The sequence below is a fragment of the Vespa mandarinia genome, chromosome 2 (genome assembly GCF_050613455.1).
Source record: "Vespa mandarinia isolate Hongniang chromosome 2, ASM5061345v1, whole genome shotgun sequence".
Classification (NCBI taxonomy): Eukaryota; Metazoa; Arthropoda; class Insecta; order Hymenoptera; family Vespidae; genus Vespa; species Vespa mandarinia.
The window spans coordinates 17,601,409-17,617,144 of record NC_140811.1 but is presented as its reverse complement, the minus strand read 5'-3'; the positions used below and the strand labels follow the sequence as shown (position 1 = coordinate 17,617,144).

Here is a 15,736-nt window from a genome sequence, read left to right as displayed (position 1 = left end):
TTATAATACTGTTCAGCTTTACTTACAAAAAAATATATGCATTTATATATATACATATATATATGTATATATATATATATATATATATATATAAAAGAAAAAAAAAATAGTAGATACATTTAATAAACAATACTCAGCCTTGTATATTACGTCCTTTCACTATTGACGTCAGTTTAATTAGAAACACAAACAAATAGTACATACTAATGTATTTAATAATAATCCAGAAATATCTTTATTGATTACAAATCGTCATTTCTGTTTTATTTGTACATAATGGTAAGTATATGTGAATAAAGAATTCGTAGCATTCAATGTAGTTCTCTCTCTCTCTTTCTCTCTCTCTCTATTTGTCTATCCATCATACCCATATACAAGAATTTATACACAAATACGTTATAAAATATCAGTTAATTGTTTGTTAGTATATGTATGTTGATATATACTTGAAAATTTTTTATTCATAGAAAGATATCAAAATGAGATAAGATTAAATTGGTTTGTATAAATTATGTTACGTGAAATTGTAGAAATTCCTTCTTTCCACACACACACAGACACACACATTTTAACCATCAATAACCCACAAGATATTAATACCTGATGCTCCTAAATTAACACGTCCTAACATACCATGATCACGAGTTTTAACAATGTATAGAAAAAGTAGAAGCGTATGAAATAAATTATTTCGACCCTAAAAAATATAAATATTATATAAATTAAATTAAATTAATATTATATATATATATATATTTATTTATTTATATTTATATGGAGTATTATATTTACCCGTTGAATTTCTTCGTAATCAGTTGGCAAAGAGTCACCAGATAATGCTAGACAATAATGTGGTGGATTTACAGATTGAGACATTATTATGGGACCTTTATTTCTTGGTAAATCCATGCCTGATCGAGCCATATATCTTGATGAAAAAGGACGTGCATCTGGTTGATCTAAAGGAGCTTCTAATTGTGTGTCCATATAAGTTGCTGTTAAATGCATTATTATCTGTAAATTATATATAAATGTTGAATTTTTTGTTGACAAAAATTAATCTTACTTCTACAAAGGAATAATCAATAATTTCTTACAGCTGAATCAGTTGGTAAACTGGAATCCCATTCCTTGCCATTATGCGAACCTCCACTATTCCATTTGAATTCGCTCATAGAACCTCCTTTAGCAAGTGTTTTAATTCTTTTCACTAGATATTCTTGATTATTGGACAATTCTAAAAAAGGTACTAATGTTGGAAGCGTTGGTATTGTAGACACTAAAAATTGTGCTTGTGCCAATTTTCTCAATCTATCCAAACCAATATGTCCTGGTTGAGAATCACTCAAACCATGACGAATTAAAGCTGAACATATGTTATCAATCTCTACAGCAACTCTTTCGACCACAGTTTTACTAATCCACTAAAATAATTTCCAGAAAACAGACACATGTAGCATATTTTTTCTTTTAATCTAATTATAATAATATAAAAAAAAATTTACCATGCGGAGATTAGCAGTCCATTCATTAACTTTATTTGAATCGATTCTATATTTTCTCCAAACGTCTGGAATACCAAAAGTACCTCTTGGTGAATTTCCTTCTTCTGCACCGGGACTTGTAGATTTTGATTTATCTAAATAAAAATTAATATTAATTGTAACAATCATAATTTATTTTACAGATATATTACGGCTTACTTTACCCATGTTAAAAGATAACATAGTAGGAGCAAGTTGATAAGCACATCTTCTCAATGAAGGGGAAACTTCGTTGGGACTTCTTATAGCAGGATGCGTCCAAAATGAACTCAACAAGTTGGATGGTTGATCAATATTTGTCGAAAGTATGGTTTTCCTTTGCACGGATGCTTCTTTTAAATATTTTTGTAATTCAGCTTCGCTTTGAATGAAATTTTCACTTGTAAATGTACTATTCATAGAAGAGTTCAATGATTTGTTGATCGATCCATCAGGACTAAGCTTCAATTTTGGAGATGATAGATTGCCATATTTACCAAATGTATTCATTGAATAATCCTCTTCAACAAAATATAATTATACACATAGTTTTTGTTCTATATGGCAAATAAAGATGTATTTGTGACAATAATATATCATTAACAAACATTACAATATATTTGTTAGACGATTTAAATTTTTTTACTTACTGCTTTCACTTAATGAGGATCCAAGTGGTGTCATACGTCTATTAAGACTTATACAAGATAAATTCAAAGGCGTACTTAATTCTGATGCTTTCTGTGAAGTAGTTTCACTTTTGAAAAGTGGATCATCGTTTGATATCCCTAATAAAAGTTTTTGTCGTGGACTTAGTACAATTGGTTGCATATGAAAATTTGTCCAAACATACTGTATTATATGGTAAAGTGCATTTAAAGCAAATATTGATGCTAAGCACCATTCAATCCAAAAAAATGGTTTATAAGCTGTACCTCCATATAATCTATAATTTAAATAATATATAATTACGTAATAATTTATAATTATATATAAATTGCATATTATTTATATATTAAAATTAAATCTTACATATCTGAGATAACGATGCCGAGAAGTATACTATTTATGAAAAACCATGTGATATTTTTTCTTGCTTTATTTTGGATTTGTTTTAAATGAAGAGTTTGTTGAACTTGTGGCTTAGGTGTTAATATTCTATAAATAAATTATTTAAAAATTATTAATCCGTTAATATTTTTTCATTTAACTATCTAAAAATTAAAATAACGAAGTGTAATATTGAAATTGAATACATTAAAATTGAAATACCTTGCGTTAGGAGAAATATGAGACATAGGAGAATGAAAATCCCCCATTTTTAAATAATTTTATAAAAATATCTAATTCAAATTTTTAGAAACTCTACAAACTATGTAATAAAAAAATTTAAACAGTTTTTAACGTCTATAACACCGTATAACATGTTTTTTGCGTATAACTTCAAATTGATCAGATCAGGGGTAGCAACTGACAAAATATTCACTCATACTACGCAAATCGATATGTATCTTTCTTTATCTTTTTTTTTTCCCCCAAAATATTAATCAGATATTAACATAAATAAAAATCATAAATAAATTTTGTTTTAATTTTAATTATATATAAATACATATATAATAAATAAGAACGTCTTTTAATTTTAATAACGAAATATATATATGTGTATATACATATATATATATATATATATCAAAGAAAATAAAGTCGAATTTCTTATATTATTACTAAACATTTAAGTATACAGATTAGGTTGGCAGCATTGCTGCGCGTTAGTTCCCACTAGTTCAATGAGTAATATTCTTTAGGTTTCCGGTTTGATGATACATTGTGAAAGGAAATATGGGTCGTATTACGTAGTGTTTCGTGAAGCTCGTACGTTTTATAATAATTTATTTATTGAAAATATTCGTAGTTTTAACGAAATAATCAATATTTCCTATTAGAAGTGATACGTGTGGTTAGATTTTGTCAAGAAATTGTTTCGAGATATTTTTTTTTAACGAGTATGTCGGAAGGGGAGATTTTAGCGTCTCAGAAGAAGCCGCAGCCATTTCAACAACCTCAGCAATTAGGAGCGGGTTCGATGGCGAATATGGCGTGGCAATATCCGTCACCTAATAATATGCATACTATGTTTCCTTCTTATCCAGGGTAAAAATAATATTTTCAATCGTTGATATGAAATATATGTATATATTAATTAAGCAATTTATTAAATCTCATATTAGACTTTGTTTTATATATATATATATGTATATATATATGTATATATATATATATACATATATATATTATTACTTTTATATATATATACATATATGTATATATATAAAAGTAATAATATATCAGAATGATTATTTATAGATGCAATTCTTTATATATTTTCTTATTTAATGTAAACATACATAAGATAGAACAAATTCTAAGCAAGTTATAAATGAAGCAATGAATATTTAAATATTTTTTATTTCAATTTAATTTATTTCCAATTTATTTTTTAATTTTTAGCATGTATAAAAATTAAAGAACTTATCTTCCTGTTTTTCATATATTTATGGTTAAATATATATGTTGTATTAATTCATGTAATTATAATATATTAACCTGATAATTGGAAAGAATTAGATGACTTGTCACAAAGAAATAATTAATCTTTTTTCATAATGAAAGGATAAACATGTTATTTGTTTTTTATTCCTATTCAGAAAGCATTGTATTTTCCAATTATTTATTTTACGATTAATTCCATTTTATTTTTGTTACAGACAATTATATGGGACAGGATATCAAGGAGTACCGCATCAAGGTCAAATGTTTAATTATTATCACACGATGATGCCTGCCTATGGGCATGCTTTTAATCCACAGCAAATGCAGCAACAGCATCCCCAACATCAGCAACAGCAACAGCCTCTTCAGCAGCAGAATTCACAGGGAAATAATCAAATAAAACCGCAACTTCATCAACAGCCTCCAGTACCTGGGACCCCCATGACTTTAGACGACGATTCCGATCTTCCTCCTCTACCTCCTGGACCACCACCACCTCTACAACCTACTCAGCAACATAGCCAGGTACAACCATCGATGCAGCCTCATTCGGGATTTGTCTACGGTGCATTTTCCTATGGCAATTGGAATGGAGTGCATAATGACATCTCTCGTAAGTAGTTTTCATAAGATTATAAGAATCTTATATATTAAAATCGATATAATTAGATAAGACTATACTTTTTAGAGTACAATGGACAAGTTCGTTTCAATCTACAGAACAAGAAAGTTGGATTAGGATTTTCGCAATCAGGCAACAGTGGAGCTGCAAAGAAAAAACGTAAGAGGAACAAAAATCTAGCGGCACAATTCAACAATAACTTTCAGGGAAACAATACAACAACAAATTTTGTATCGGAACCTAATCTCAAAGTGGAGTTACCACCCTTACCTCCTATTCAACATGAAATAGCTGCTCCCCCTCCACCTATCGAGGAATCTCCTGATCCTGTTACACCTGCCACTACAACGGTCAGTGCATCTCTGAATACTAGTGTTCCAGTGGGAAGTACTCCCTCTATTGCGACGAATGCTAATCCAGTTGGGGATTGGCCTGACAGCTTAAAGAATTACGTGAACAGGTGTTACGAAAAGTGCAAAACGGCAGTTGACAAGGATCAGGTTGAAATTATACTCAAAGGGAAAATAACACGAGCTGCTAATGATGGCTCGCTTTGGGTAAAAGATTGGGACAAAGAGCCTTTACCTAGTATACACAGTGAACGTATGACCATGACGATAAAGCCTCAGAAGCCGCCATTAAAGTTGAATAATCCTTTGGCTAATCCATTGGCAAATACACAGGGAGGCTTGCGCAAGTCAGGGCTTTCCACTTCTCTTGGAGCTAGGCTTGGCGCGCGTCTCTCTGTGACTCATAGGCGATCAAGATCAAGGTCGCGATCGAGGTCGAGATCGAGATCAAGATCAAGATCGAAAACGAGGTCGAGGTCAAGGTCGAGGTCGAGGTCGAGATCAAGGTCGAGGTCACGTTCTCACTCACGTAGTCCCCCCTTACGGAAATACAGGCGTAGCACATCCTCTTCGTCTAACGTTAGCGATCGGGAATATGACAGCAAATCGTTGAAAACGAAAAAATCAACGCGAAATAAACAAAATCACAACAACAAGAAAACCAAGAAGACTAAGCAGACAAAATCACATTTCTATTCCGAGTTTGGTTTAGCTACAGGCAATAGCGATGAACTAGGATCCAAGGAGAAACTTCAACAACGTGCGGCACGATTTAACGATCCCATTTCTAGGACATTCAACACTAGCATTAGAGATGATCCGACCGCTGAGTTTGACTTCACCGGACTTCACATCGTTGGAACTTGCAAGGACTTAGAAAAACCATATTTACGCCTTACATCGGTAAAACATTTTAATAATATATATATATATCTTTATAGATATAAATGCTAATATTATTGTTAGAATAAAATTACATCTGTATAATCTTTTAGGCTCCAGCCCCATCTGCAATTCGACCGGTAAGTGTTCTTCAAAATTCGTTGGCCTATGTCAAGAATCGTTGGGTAGTGGAACAAGACTACAGATATGCTTGTGACCAATTAAAATCTATTCGACAAGATCTTACCGTGCAAGGTATCAGAGATGCGTTTACTGTCCATGTTTATGAAACCCACGCTCGTGTAGCTTTAGAACGTGGAGATCATGAAGAATTTAATCAATGTCAAACACAATTAAGAATGTTATATCAAGATGTGGGCGGTGAAAATCGATGCGAATTTGTGGCGTACCGTATATTGTATTATATCTTTACAAAAAATACTTTAGGTAAATATAGAGAATCATATAACAGTAATGTATGTTACATAATGTGTCTATACGTACGAAATTTTTTAATATAATTTTTTTTCTCTTTTTTTTTTTTTTTTATTTTTTTTTTTATTTTTTTTTTTTATTTTTTTATTACAGATTTGACGACGATTTTAGCATCACTTAATGGAGAAGACAAAAAAGATGAGTGCATTAAACATGCATTGAAAGTTCGCTCAGCCTGGTGGCTGGGTAATTTTCATGCTTTATTCAAATTATATAGAAGCGCACCAAGAATGGCTGCTTTTCTTATGGATTGGTTCGCTGCTAGAGAACGCAAGATAGCTTTGAAACAAATGATAAAATCGTAAGTAAAAAATTATTTTCAGATTATTTATCATTGTATATCTTGATATTAATCAACAGGATAGTAATATTATATTTTATATGATCTATATGTTACCTAATTTTCAATATTTAATCTAACAATTTCTAACTAAATTGTGAAATAAAAATGTTTAGTTAGAAATTGCAAGTATAATTACTTTTCAATTATTTTTGAACTACTTTTTGAAAAGTAGAAGCTTGAATATAACAGTAAAAATGTATATACATATATTTATATTAAATTATTTTTATGTATATGTATATATATAAATTGTATAAAATACACAGATTTAATGATATAGGTAAACATAATTAAAAAATAGATAGGTAGAAAGAGAGAAAGTGAAATTATAATTATGAAGATTTCTGTTACAGGGTACTGCAGCTGAAAGTTGAATTTTTTTTTTTATATATATATATTTATTATTCATATTTTATATTGTTCTATATATACATACATGTGTGTATCTGTAAATACATGCATACATATGTATATGTATATATATATATATGTATATTTATTCGTCTAACGTATGTATTTCTTCTACTGTTTAGCTACCGGCAAAATTTGGCGGTTGATTTCATCGTAGCAGAATTGGCCTTTGAATCTTTGGACAAGTTCTATGAATTTGTCAGTGAATTTACATTGGTTTATGCTGATCCTGAACGGCGTCTAATCGACTGTAAAACAAGCAATGGTTGTCTAGGTGGTTGGTAAAAAATGTCTCTCTTGCCTACTTCGCTATAAATCGTAAATGGCAATAATTAAATCGAAAAGCACTTTCTATGTGCATACATATGTATATGCATATGTTTCCTGATTTGACATAATATGCATGTGTAACTTCTTACTTGCACATCCATATGCATATGCATATATTCCAAAGTTGATACGGGTTCATTACATTTTTCTTGCTTAAAGAGCTGATATAAACCAATTCTAAATAATTTCCAATCATTGTCATCGATTGGGAATGGTTTATAGCTCAAGCAAAGTTTTACTACTTGAAACATTCATCGAGGAATTTGTGCATTATTGTTGTGTGCATGAAAGATTAAACTTCTGGAGTTATGAATTATGAGAGAGTAGGGGATATAAAATTCGTCATGATTGTTTGGTTGTTTGGATATTATAAAAAAAAGAAAAAAAAAAAGAGAGAGAGAGAGAAGGAGAAAAGCCAGAAAGATCGAATAGTTTTATAACTTCTATAAAAAAATATCTTATATATATATATATATGTATATATATATATATCTCAATCCAAGTCGGTATGAAACCGAAAGTTGTGAAGAATCAGTCAGAGGGCATGAAACTTATTTTCTTCATAAAAATTTCTCTTCTTCCATATTTCCAATCGTTCGGCTAAAAGATAAGCCATCAAATTTTTCTTCTTATTATCTGGTGCCAGGTATTACAATGAATTCTTCGAATTCTTGGTAAACGTGTAGTAAATCATTCTTTTTGCTACACACTTTTTATAAGGACAAAACTACGAATTATATGAAGAGGAACAAATTTCTGAAGATTTTAATCTGATGTGTCTGGGCGAACTATTGTTTCTGTGCCTGATCAATAAATGGATATCTTCAATTTGACAAGTGTTTTCTCATGGAATATTCTCTATGGGAAGGTAGAAGAAAATCATGAAATTTCGAAGACATCAGCACTATAAACATACAAAAATGAGTGGTGATTGAGATTTTCGATGCAAGAAGATCAATATAGGATACAATGAGGAGATGGAGGCTACAGTTTCTTTTTAGCAAAAAAAAAAAAAAAAGAAAAAAAAAAAAAAGAAAAAAAAAAAAAAAAAGAAAAGAAAAAAAAAGTAAATAAATAAAAATAAAAAAAAAAAAGTAAATACTCAAAAGAAGATTACATCCGCGAGAATAAACTTTAATATCATTTTTTTTATGCTGGACATTTGTATATATCTATCTTCTGCGAACCAACCAAGTTCTAGTTTTATAATATTTAGTGCAAAGAGGTAAACATACGTCAGTTCGTTGCCCGATTAAGAAATTAAAACACTTTTCTTAACGTTAAAGAAAATCTGTGAGATTTTCAAATCGGGTCAGGTGGGGTGGGTGTTAGATATTTAATTGTAAGATAAAATACATGTATAATGTTGTGCATAATAAATTATTTAATTTTCCGAACATTTTGTGTTATTGATAAATCAAATCTAATAAACGCACTTTCAATCATAGATCGCGACTCGTTTAATCACTCATCAATCCTGTTATAATAAATAATAAATCGATATATTTATATGTCTTCATATATTTATGGAAATATTATATTAATGCAGTGCAATGAAGAATATTTAAGTCGAAAAAGAATATGTTGAAATTATCTATCATTTAACACACACCATTGACAAATTCTATATACTCATTTGAATACTATAACATTTTTACCACTGTCGACCAGCGACATTGTTACAAACCATTATCCATCAAGATTTATGATATTACAAAAGTAATAATACTGTATGGAGACGTACGTATAAATATAACGTATGCTTATCATAGAATACAAATTTTCAAATGAAAACAATAAACAGTAATATAGAAATTTTTTGACAACAGTTAAAAAAAAACATGAGCACTTTGTAGGAACACAGTTTACATGAGATAACCAGATGATTACGCGTTGATGAGTCGCTAACTAATATATAGTGCGTTATAATAATCTTATATATTAAGGTTTTTTTTCTTTTTGTTGTTTTTCCTTTCCTAATGATATACAATATTTATGTATATTAATAATACTCGACATATATTATGCATTTTAACAAATGAAGCATTAACGAAATAGAAAAAATGTCAACATTATGTTTGTTGTTGTTGTTGTTGTTGTTGTTGTTGAAGCATAGTGTCTGAAAAATTGGAATCGATATGATCTGTATGGTTTTTTTCTTGCAGATTGAATTTATACCGAAAGGGATACAAAACTGTTATACTGAGTAATGTTGCGTTTCAAAATGTCAGCACACGGCCCTAAGACACGTTCAAATCTGGCTCTGTCTAATTTGACGCATTTTAAGGGACCCCTAGCTACGACTGTTGCCGCTCTTGGTCGATCCAGTAATAATGCTATTTCCCCTATTAATCATTTATTATTACACATATTAGTATACACACATACACACACATATATATATAAAGTAGTAATAATTATAATGTGAAAAAAACATTACCAAAATAATCGGACGGACCCAGACGACCTACTTCTGCAGGTTCAGGGGGTTCCGCTCCTTCCGAGCGTTGTTGTAAGACTACAGCAGTTCCTTCAACAATGATATAAAAATCTTCACCAGGTTCACCCTGTCTTACTATCATTTCTCCGTCATCAAACGCAACTGGTTCTAAGGCATCGGCCACTGTGAGTCTTTCCCATTTGTCTAAAGATTCTATAAATAAAAGAAGAATATTATCTCAATAGTTTTATACATACTTCCTATCATTTATTAGAAATTAATATAAATAAAGATGGGGATGGTGAAAAAAAAGAAACAATGTACCTAAGATCGAGACTCTAGAAAGAAATTCCTCATACATTTTTCGTTTTCTTATCGTCGAACCCATTAAAATACGACGATAGGAATCCCTATCTATACCCCATAATTTAACGTCAGTTTTTGCTCTAACTGTAGCGGCACGTGGAGTCCCATAGATTAATGCAAGTTCACCAAAACTTCCACCTTCTCCAATCGTCGTTACTAATTCACCATTAACGAATATCTCTACTTCGCCTTGGTCAATTACGTAAAAGTTGTCACCTTCGTCACCTTTAAGGAAGACAAAAAAAAATCAATAAATTCAAGCAAAACCTACATATGTATATATGTATATATATATATATATATACGACCTTAGAGAAATAAATAATAGAAAGAGAGAGGTTTTCTCTCTTTCTTATAAGCGTATATATATATATACATATGTATACAGGGTGGATCAGAAGTACCTAGGTGATTTTAAAAATCAATTATTCTTTTTCAAGTCTTTTCAGATTAATTTTTTTTGTTTGTAAGACTACAAGCCTAGGAACTTTTGACCCACCCTATATATATTATGTGCATTAGAACTTGACCTTGACGTATTATCGCTTCTCCAGGTAAAAAGGTAACGGGAAACATAGCGTCGAATATATCAGATCGTTCATTTTCATCGAGATGAGCAAAGAGAACATTCTTAGCGATAGCTTTGCTCAAAGCAGCCATTGTTTTGTAATCCTTCGGTACGACTTTTTTAACATAGCTAGTAGCATCTTCTTCTGATACCGGCTCTGCCGAGATACCACCACGACGTCTTGGTACTTGTGGTCCTTGTTGACCGGCAGGCATATCCTCCGTGTCCTCGGGACTCGTAGCGATTTGCTGTTTAGCATCATGAGCTTGTTCCTATTAAATTTCATAATTCATACATTAAAATCATGATATTTTTAAGATCTATGGGGAAAAGGGGGAGGACAAAAAAATTTTTATTAATCTAAAAATCATCTTCTCTCTAATGTTTATAACATTATAATTTCTTTTATAATTAGATTCTAAAATTTAATAACGAATAAGATTTGTAACAGTTAAAAATTATATCTTAAAGTCTGTTTTAACCTAAAAACTTATTAACCTAAAAATCATTTCCCTCTATTATTCCACTCCTACCAACGTTAAATCATAAAATATTAAAATTTAATGTAACAAATATTTTATAAGATCATAATTTTTTTTTCTTTTCCTAATAAAGGATACGATAAAAAATAATTCCATCTTAAAGTAAAAATTAGGCCATTCTTTCTACTATTTCTCTCTCTTCTTTTTCTAATGTTTATCATTAAAAGATTAAATAATATAATGTGAACAATATTACGAAGTACAAAGGGACGTCGCGGGAAGGGGAGGTTAACGAATAATGGCATAGGTCAGTTGGCGTTGTCATGCACGAGTGCTTTTATAAACATTAATATCGGGTATACATATAATGATGCTTTAATGAAAATTAAATAATTGTTGATTTCTTACGAATATTTTAATACATATGATAAAAAGGTTTTAACATAACAGAAAAATGGCAAGTAACAAAAGACGTAAAAATGTATGTCAATTTGTAAGAATGAAAAAGAAAGATAGAAGAAAAAAAAAGAAAAAGAAAAGAAAATAAACCCCGCACTTTTTTCAAACGTTCCAATAGGTTTATCGATTTGAAAAGAAAAAAGAAAAACATACGAAAATTTCTTCGAACTTATTGATATATATATATAATATTCTCTCCCTCTTTCTCTCTCTCTCTCTCTTTCTCTCTCTCTCTCTCTCTCTCTTTTCTTTTTGTATATTTTCTTTTAAAAGACGACATCACACGTACCTGGTGATTCATCCTTTATGCGTCTCTCTCTCTCTCACCCCTTCTTACTCCCTCTCTCTATCTTTCTCCCTGTCGTTTTTGGTTTCGGCACGTAAGAATATAAACGAGATTCAGTCGAATAGCGTGCGCGCTCTCTCTCTCTCTCTTTCTCTCTCTCTTTTGTACTACGTTGATCTTTGAAAGATGTACCGCGGTAACTCGTTACGCGTCGCGCGCATATACTTAAAAATGAAAATGAAGTTTTTTCAAAAAGAAAAAAGAAAAATAAAAAAGAAAGTAAAAGAAATGTAAAATATATAAATAAATAATCGTAGAAAATCTATATCTCCTATATCGAATATAGAAAATAAAAAAAATAAAAAGTAGTAGAAGAAGAAGAAGAGATAGGTTAATACTCGATCGTTGTAGACTGGTCGTAGATTGACGTTTCACTTGGTACTTTTTCTCTCGCGCGTTACCTTCTAAGGCCTCCCTGAATCTGATTAACCGATGACCCTACAAACACACGATGCTCGATCCCGCGCTACTTGTTTTTCCGCTACGGCGGCGACACGGATGCTCTCTTTCTCTCTCTCTCTCTCTCTCTCTCTCTCTCTCTCTCTTTCTCTCTCTCTGTCTCTTTCTTTTTCTCCACCTTTCTCGTTATATAGTAAAATCGTATTTCTAGATTGAGAGTGAGAACGTAGAGAATCAACGAGCGAGCTAGCTAGCTAGCTGCTTAACTAGCAATACACGTTGTTGATCGAGCATTTAATTTATCAACGGATTTCTACGAACTAAACATCGTATTCGATGTCTTGATCTTTCTCTCTTTCTCCCCTCTCCTTGTCTCTCTCTCTCTCTCTCTCTCTCTCTCTCTCTCTCTCTCTCTCTCTCTCTCTCCCCTTAGTTTCCAAATTTTTGGAGAACCAATGTCGATGTGTATGTGTGTGTGTATGTGTGTATGCGTTACGTTTGCGTGCTGCCTCCTGGCTAAGGTTCTGCCTCGTTATATTTCGAGCATATGCTATGTTTAGATCCGTGGCCCCTGTACAACATGCTTACCTTACTCTTCCACTATCCTTCGACTAACCATCCCTATATCCACCCCATTTCCCCCTCTACTCTCTTTCTCGCTCTTTCTCTCTCTCTCTTTCTCTCTCTTTAGGTTGATCTTTTATTACCCCCACCTAATTTCTTCTGTTCTCATATTGTGTTCATCTACGCGCGAAGCTTCAACCTTTCCTCTCTCTCTCTCTCTCTCTCACCCTCTCTCTCTCTCTCTCTCTCACCCTCTCTCTCTCTCTCTCTCTCTCTCATATATTTTGCTTCCTTCTCTTATGAACGCATGTACCTATGAGGGATAAATAATAACCTTCTTTATCAGGATAGCAGCTTTTGCTCTTTTAAATTCATCTCTGTGTTTGTATGTGTCCATGCTGGTGCTACTTTCTGTCTGTCTGTCTGTCTGCCTATCTGCTGTTGTGATATATGTAATGCGCTGAGGTCGCTCGCGCACCTTTCGCTCGATGTCGTCATGGCCGTGATTTTACGTCATCGTTATCGCACCGTACCAATTTCCTACCAAATCCCTACTCCAACCCTTCTCTATCCATTATTACTATACTCTACGATCAAGATATGTTTTTGATGACGTATAAAAAAGAATCGTATATACTTTTTGCAAGGCTGTTAGTATATAGCGGGAAATTAACATTGAACGTACCAAATGACTTACGCGTGACGTAGGTCTTATCAATATTTAGTCCGGCTAATAATTTTATTTTCCATTATATGTTGCGATAATGATAATATGCAATAAGGTCAGGTTTTTATGATACATATGTTTCTTTTTTTATTTTTTAAAAATGTTTTTCTTTTGTTTGCATACGTTGTTAAATATGTTGTTAAATACGTTGTCTTCTATGTTAATTAGGATTCTTGTATTTTTTTTGTTTCTTTTTTTTTTGTAATGATTGAATTTATCATAAGTTTATCTTTTTTCATAACAAAAGAAAACAAAATTTAGATATTTTACATATATGTCGTCACTAGTATGTAGTATTTGAATGTTCATTGAAACTCTATATTTTATGTGTACATATTCTGAAGCAATGTAAAAATTTATAAAAAAGATCAAGTTTTTAACATTTTCTGATAGTTTATACGAACAAGTATAGTCATTGGTAATATGATATATATATATATATATATATCTTTTGTCGATATACTTTTAATATCGTTTAAAAATTAATTCCTAAGTTAAGATTAACAAATTAATAATTTGTAATATAATTTTTTTAACAACACGTCGAATTGTTTAAGAGAATACATAATCTGTATTATCTAATTGATTATCTAATATTATTCTCTAATGTTCTTGTTTTAAAACAATCATGTTATTAAATCTACTTTATATATAAGGTTAAGAAATTGAAGATTAAGATCATTTCTGATACATACCCTTTCCAATTTTTGAAAATATTCTCTCAAGAACGATATTGGATTCTCAGGTCTGCCCACACAGAGTTGCACTATACAATCTTTTAAAACTTGTTGAATGTTATGCCTTTGAACGTATTCCTCACACTCGCGTAAACTTTGCTCTTCCTCGAGATTCGCCGCCATATTGATGAGAACAACTTAACACTTTATTGCTAGTATCTTTTCGATAGTCCTTCACCCAAATCGATTATTTGAATCATCTCGCGTTCTTGACGACGATGATGATCTTTTTGACAACTGGTGACAAATATCCAGTTGTCGTTGTTGTTCATAGCGATATACATACATATATGAAAGTTGTTAAGGCCGCAATGGAAAACAATTTTAAGTTCTGTCTAACACGGTTTTGAGTTATACCTTAACACGGAAATCTGGAAAAAAAATAAAGATTTTATTCCCACGCATTTGTTACTTCAAAAAAAAAAAAAAAAAAAAAATATTTAAGAAGTAAAAAAAGCATTTGAATATACATTTTATGGTGATCAAATAAATACATACCATTAATTAAAAATTATGACGCACAAGTTAATAACGACGTCTCATTTTCCTATAACATTACGCTTTATGAAGATTTTCTAGTATCACGAACAACGATATCAGTGTTATCAATGTATCAATATGATAATTTCAATAACTTTTAACACAAGACTCTCTCTCTCTCTCTCTCTCTCTCTCTCTCTCTCTCTTTCTCTATACGTCGCAGCAAATACAAGAGATATAATACTAGAATTGTCAATCCACCTACATCTCTTCACTACTGTTAATCTCATACCATATATAAATGCGATAACTCGAAGATCCAACCATAGCGAGATAGAATATTATATCGAACTAAATCGATTAGGATATCGAACATTCGATATATTTATCGAATATTCTCTCATTTGAATTTACGATTGTCCGAGTATAATTATAGCATTATTTAGAATGATATTACAGTGCCGTCTATCATACGAATTAGTAACTATACCGACTGTCGATAATATTACTTCTTATATATCATTTATTGAGATATATTTTTTTATTTACACAAAATTTTGGAAGATAAATAATGTTTACAAAGAAAAACCTACGTTACACGAGTGTATCACAGAAATTTCTATAATAATAATAATAGTAATAATAATAATAATAATAAT

General features: G+C 31.1%; 3 protein-coding genes across 6 annotated transcripts; 1 reads left to right on the top strand and 2 right to left on the bottom strand.

Annotated features, from left to right (window-relative positions):
- Nucleotides 1-138: 138 nt before the first annotated feature.
- Nucleotides 139-2,974, bottom strand: LOC118442489 (transmembrane protein 209). The gene is made up of 8 exons (XM_035868169.2): nucleotides 2,796-2,974; nucleotides 2,556-2,681; nucleotides 2,174-2,469; nucleotides 1,709-2,044; nucleotides 1,506-1,639; nucleotides 1,098-1,424; nucleotides 793-1,014; nucleotides 139-697 (listed from the first exon to the last, which is right to left on the bottom strand). Exons 1-8 carry the CDS (start codon nucleotides 2,840-2,842, stop codon nucleotides 569-571), a joined length of 1,617 nt encoding a protein of 538 aa, XP_035724062.1. The 5' UTR covers nucleotides 2,843-2,974; the 3' UTR covers nucleotides 139-568.
- A 357-nt stretch (nucleotides 2,975-3,331) lies between these two features.
- On the top strand, nucleotides 3,332-9,855 carry LOC118442483 (leukocyte receptor cluster member 8 homolog). The gene is made up of 6 exons (XM_035868157.2): nucleotides 3,332-3,677; nucleotides 4,292-4,689; nucleotides 4,765-5,951; nucleotides 6,044-6,377; nucleotides 6,519-6,726; nucleotides 7,302-9,855. The coding sequence occupies exons 1-6, from the start codon at nucleotides 3,532-3,534 to the stop codon at nucleotides 7,462-7,464; spliced, it is 2,436 nt and encodes an 811-aa protein (XP_035724050.1). The 5' UTR covers nucleotides 3,332-3,531; the 3' UTR covers nucleotides 7,465-9,855.
- Pka-R1 (protein kinase, cAMP-dependent, regulatory subunit type 1) lies at nucleotides 8,871-15,343 on the bottom strand. Of its 4 annotated transcripts, none has more exons than XM_085654913.1 (7): nucleotides 15,096-15,343; nucleotides 14,556-14,968; nucleotides 10,846-11,155; nucleotides 10,274-10,540; nucleotides 9,950-10,162; nucleotides 9,713-9,854; nucleotides 8,871-9,628 (listed from the first exon to the last, which is right to left on the bottom strand). In XM_085654913.1, exons 2-7 carry the CDS (start codon nucleotides 14,718-14,720, stop codon nucleotides 9,556-9,558), a joined length of 1,170 nt encoding a protein of 389 aa, XP_085511039.1. In that variant the 5' UTR covers nucleotides 14,721-14,968; nucleotides 15,096-15,343; the 3' UTR covers nucleotides 8,871-9,555. The 4 variants fall into 4 exon arrangements, with proteins under 4 accessions (XP_085511039.1, XP_035724128.2, XP_085511041.1 ...); XM_035868235.2 differs by having other exon boundaries at nucleotides 9,705-9,854; nucleotides 15,096-15,342; XM_085654915.1 differs by lacking the exon at nucleotides 15,096-15,343 and adding an exon at nucleotides 12,114-12,334 and having other exon boundaries at nucleotides 14,556-14,685.
- Between the last annotated feature and the right edge of the window lie 393 nt (nucleotides 15,344-15,736).

What these genes read in the sequence shown, in the direction of transcription:
- LOC118442483 (XM_035868157.2), top strand. Translation starts at nt 3,532, where the DNA reads ATGTCGGAAGGGGAGATTTTAGCGTCTCAGAAGAAGCCGCAGCCATTT. An exon ending in ATGTTTCCTTCTTATCCAGG is followed by an intron (nt 3,678 to 4,291) that starts GTAAAAATAATA and finishes TTTTTGTTACAG; the next exon opens with ACAATTATATGGGACAGGAT. An exon ending in CTTTACAAAAAATACTTTAG is followed by an intron (nt 6,378 to 6,518) that starts GTAAATATAGAG and finishes TTTTTATTACAG; the next exon opens with ATTTGACGACGATTTTAGCA.
- LOC118442489 (XM_035868169.2), bottom strand. Translation starts at nt 2,842, where the DNA reads ATGGGGGATTTTCATTCTCCTATGTCTCATATTTCTCCTAACGCAAG. An exon ending in ATCCTCATTAAGTGAAAGCA is followed by an intron (nt 2,045 to 2,173) that starts GTAAGTAAAAAA and finishes ATTTTGTTGAAG; the next exon opens with AGGATTATTCAATGAATACA. An exon ending in ATTACGAAGAAATTCAACGG is followed by an intron (nt 698 to 792) that starts GTAAATATAATA and finishes TATATTTTTTAG; the next exon opens with GGTCGAAATAATTTATTTCA.
- Pka-R1 (XM_085654913.1), bottom strand. Translation starts at nt 14,720, where the DNA reads ATGGCGGCGAATCTCGAGGAAGAGCAAAGTTTACGCGAGTGTGAGGAA. An exon ending in ATTTTCAAAAATTGGAAAGG is followed by an intron (nt 11,156 to 14,555) that starts GTATGTATCAGA and finishes GAAATTTAATAG; the next exon opens with GAACAAGCTCATGATGCTAA. An exon ending in AGAAGCGATAATACGTCAAG is followed by an intron (nt 10,541 to 10,845) that starts GTCAAGTTCTAA and finishes TCTTCCTTAAAG; the next exon opens with GTGACGAAGGTGACAACTTT.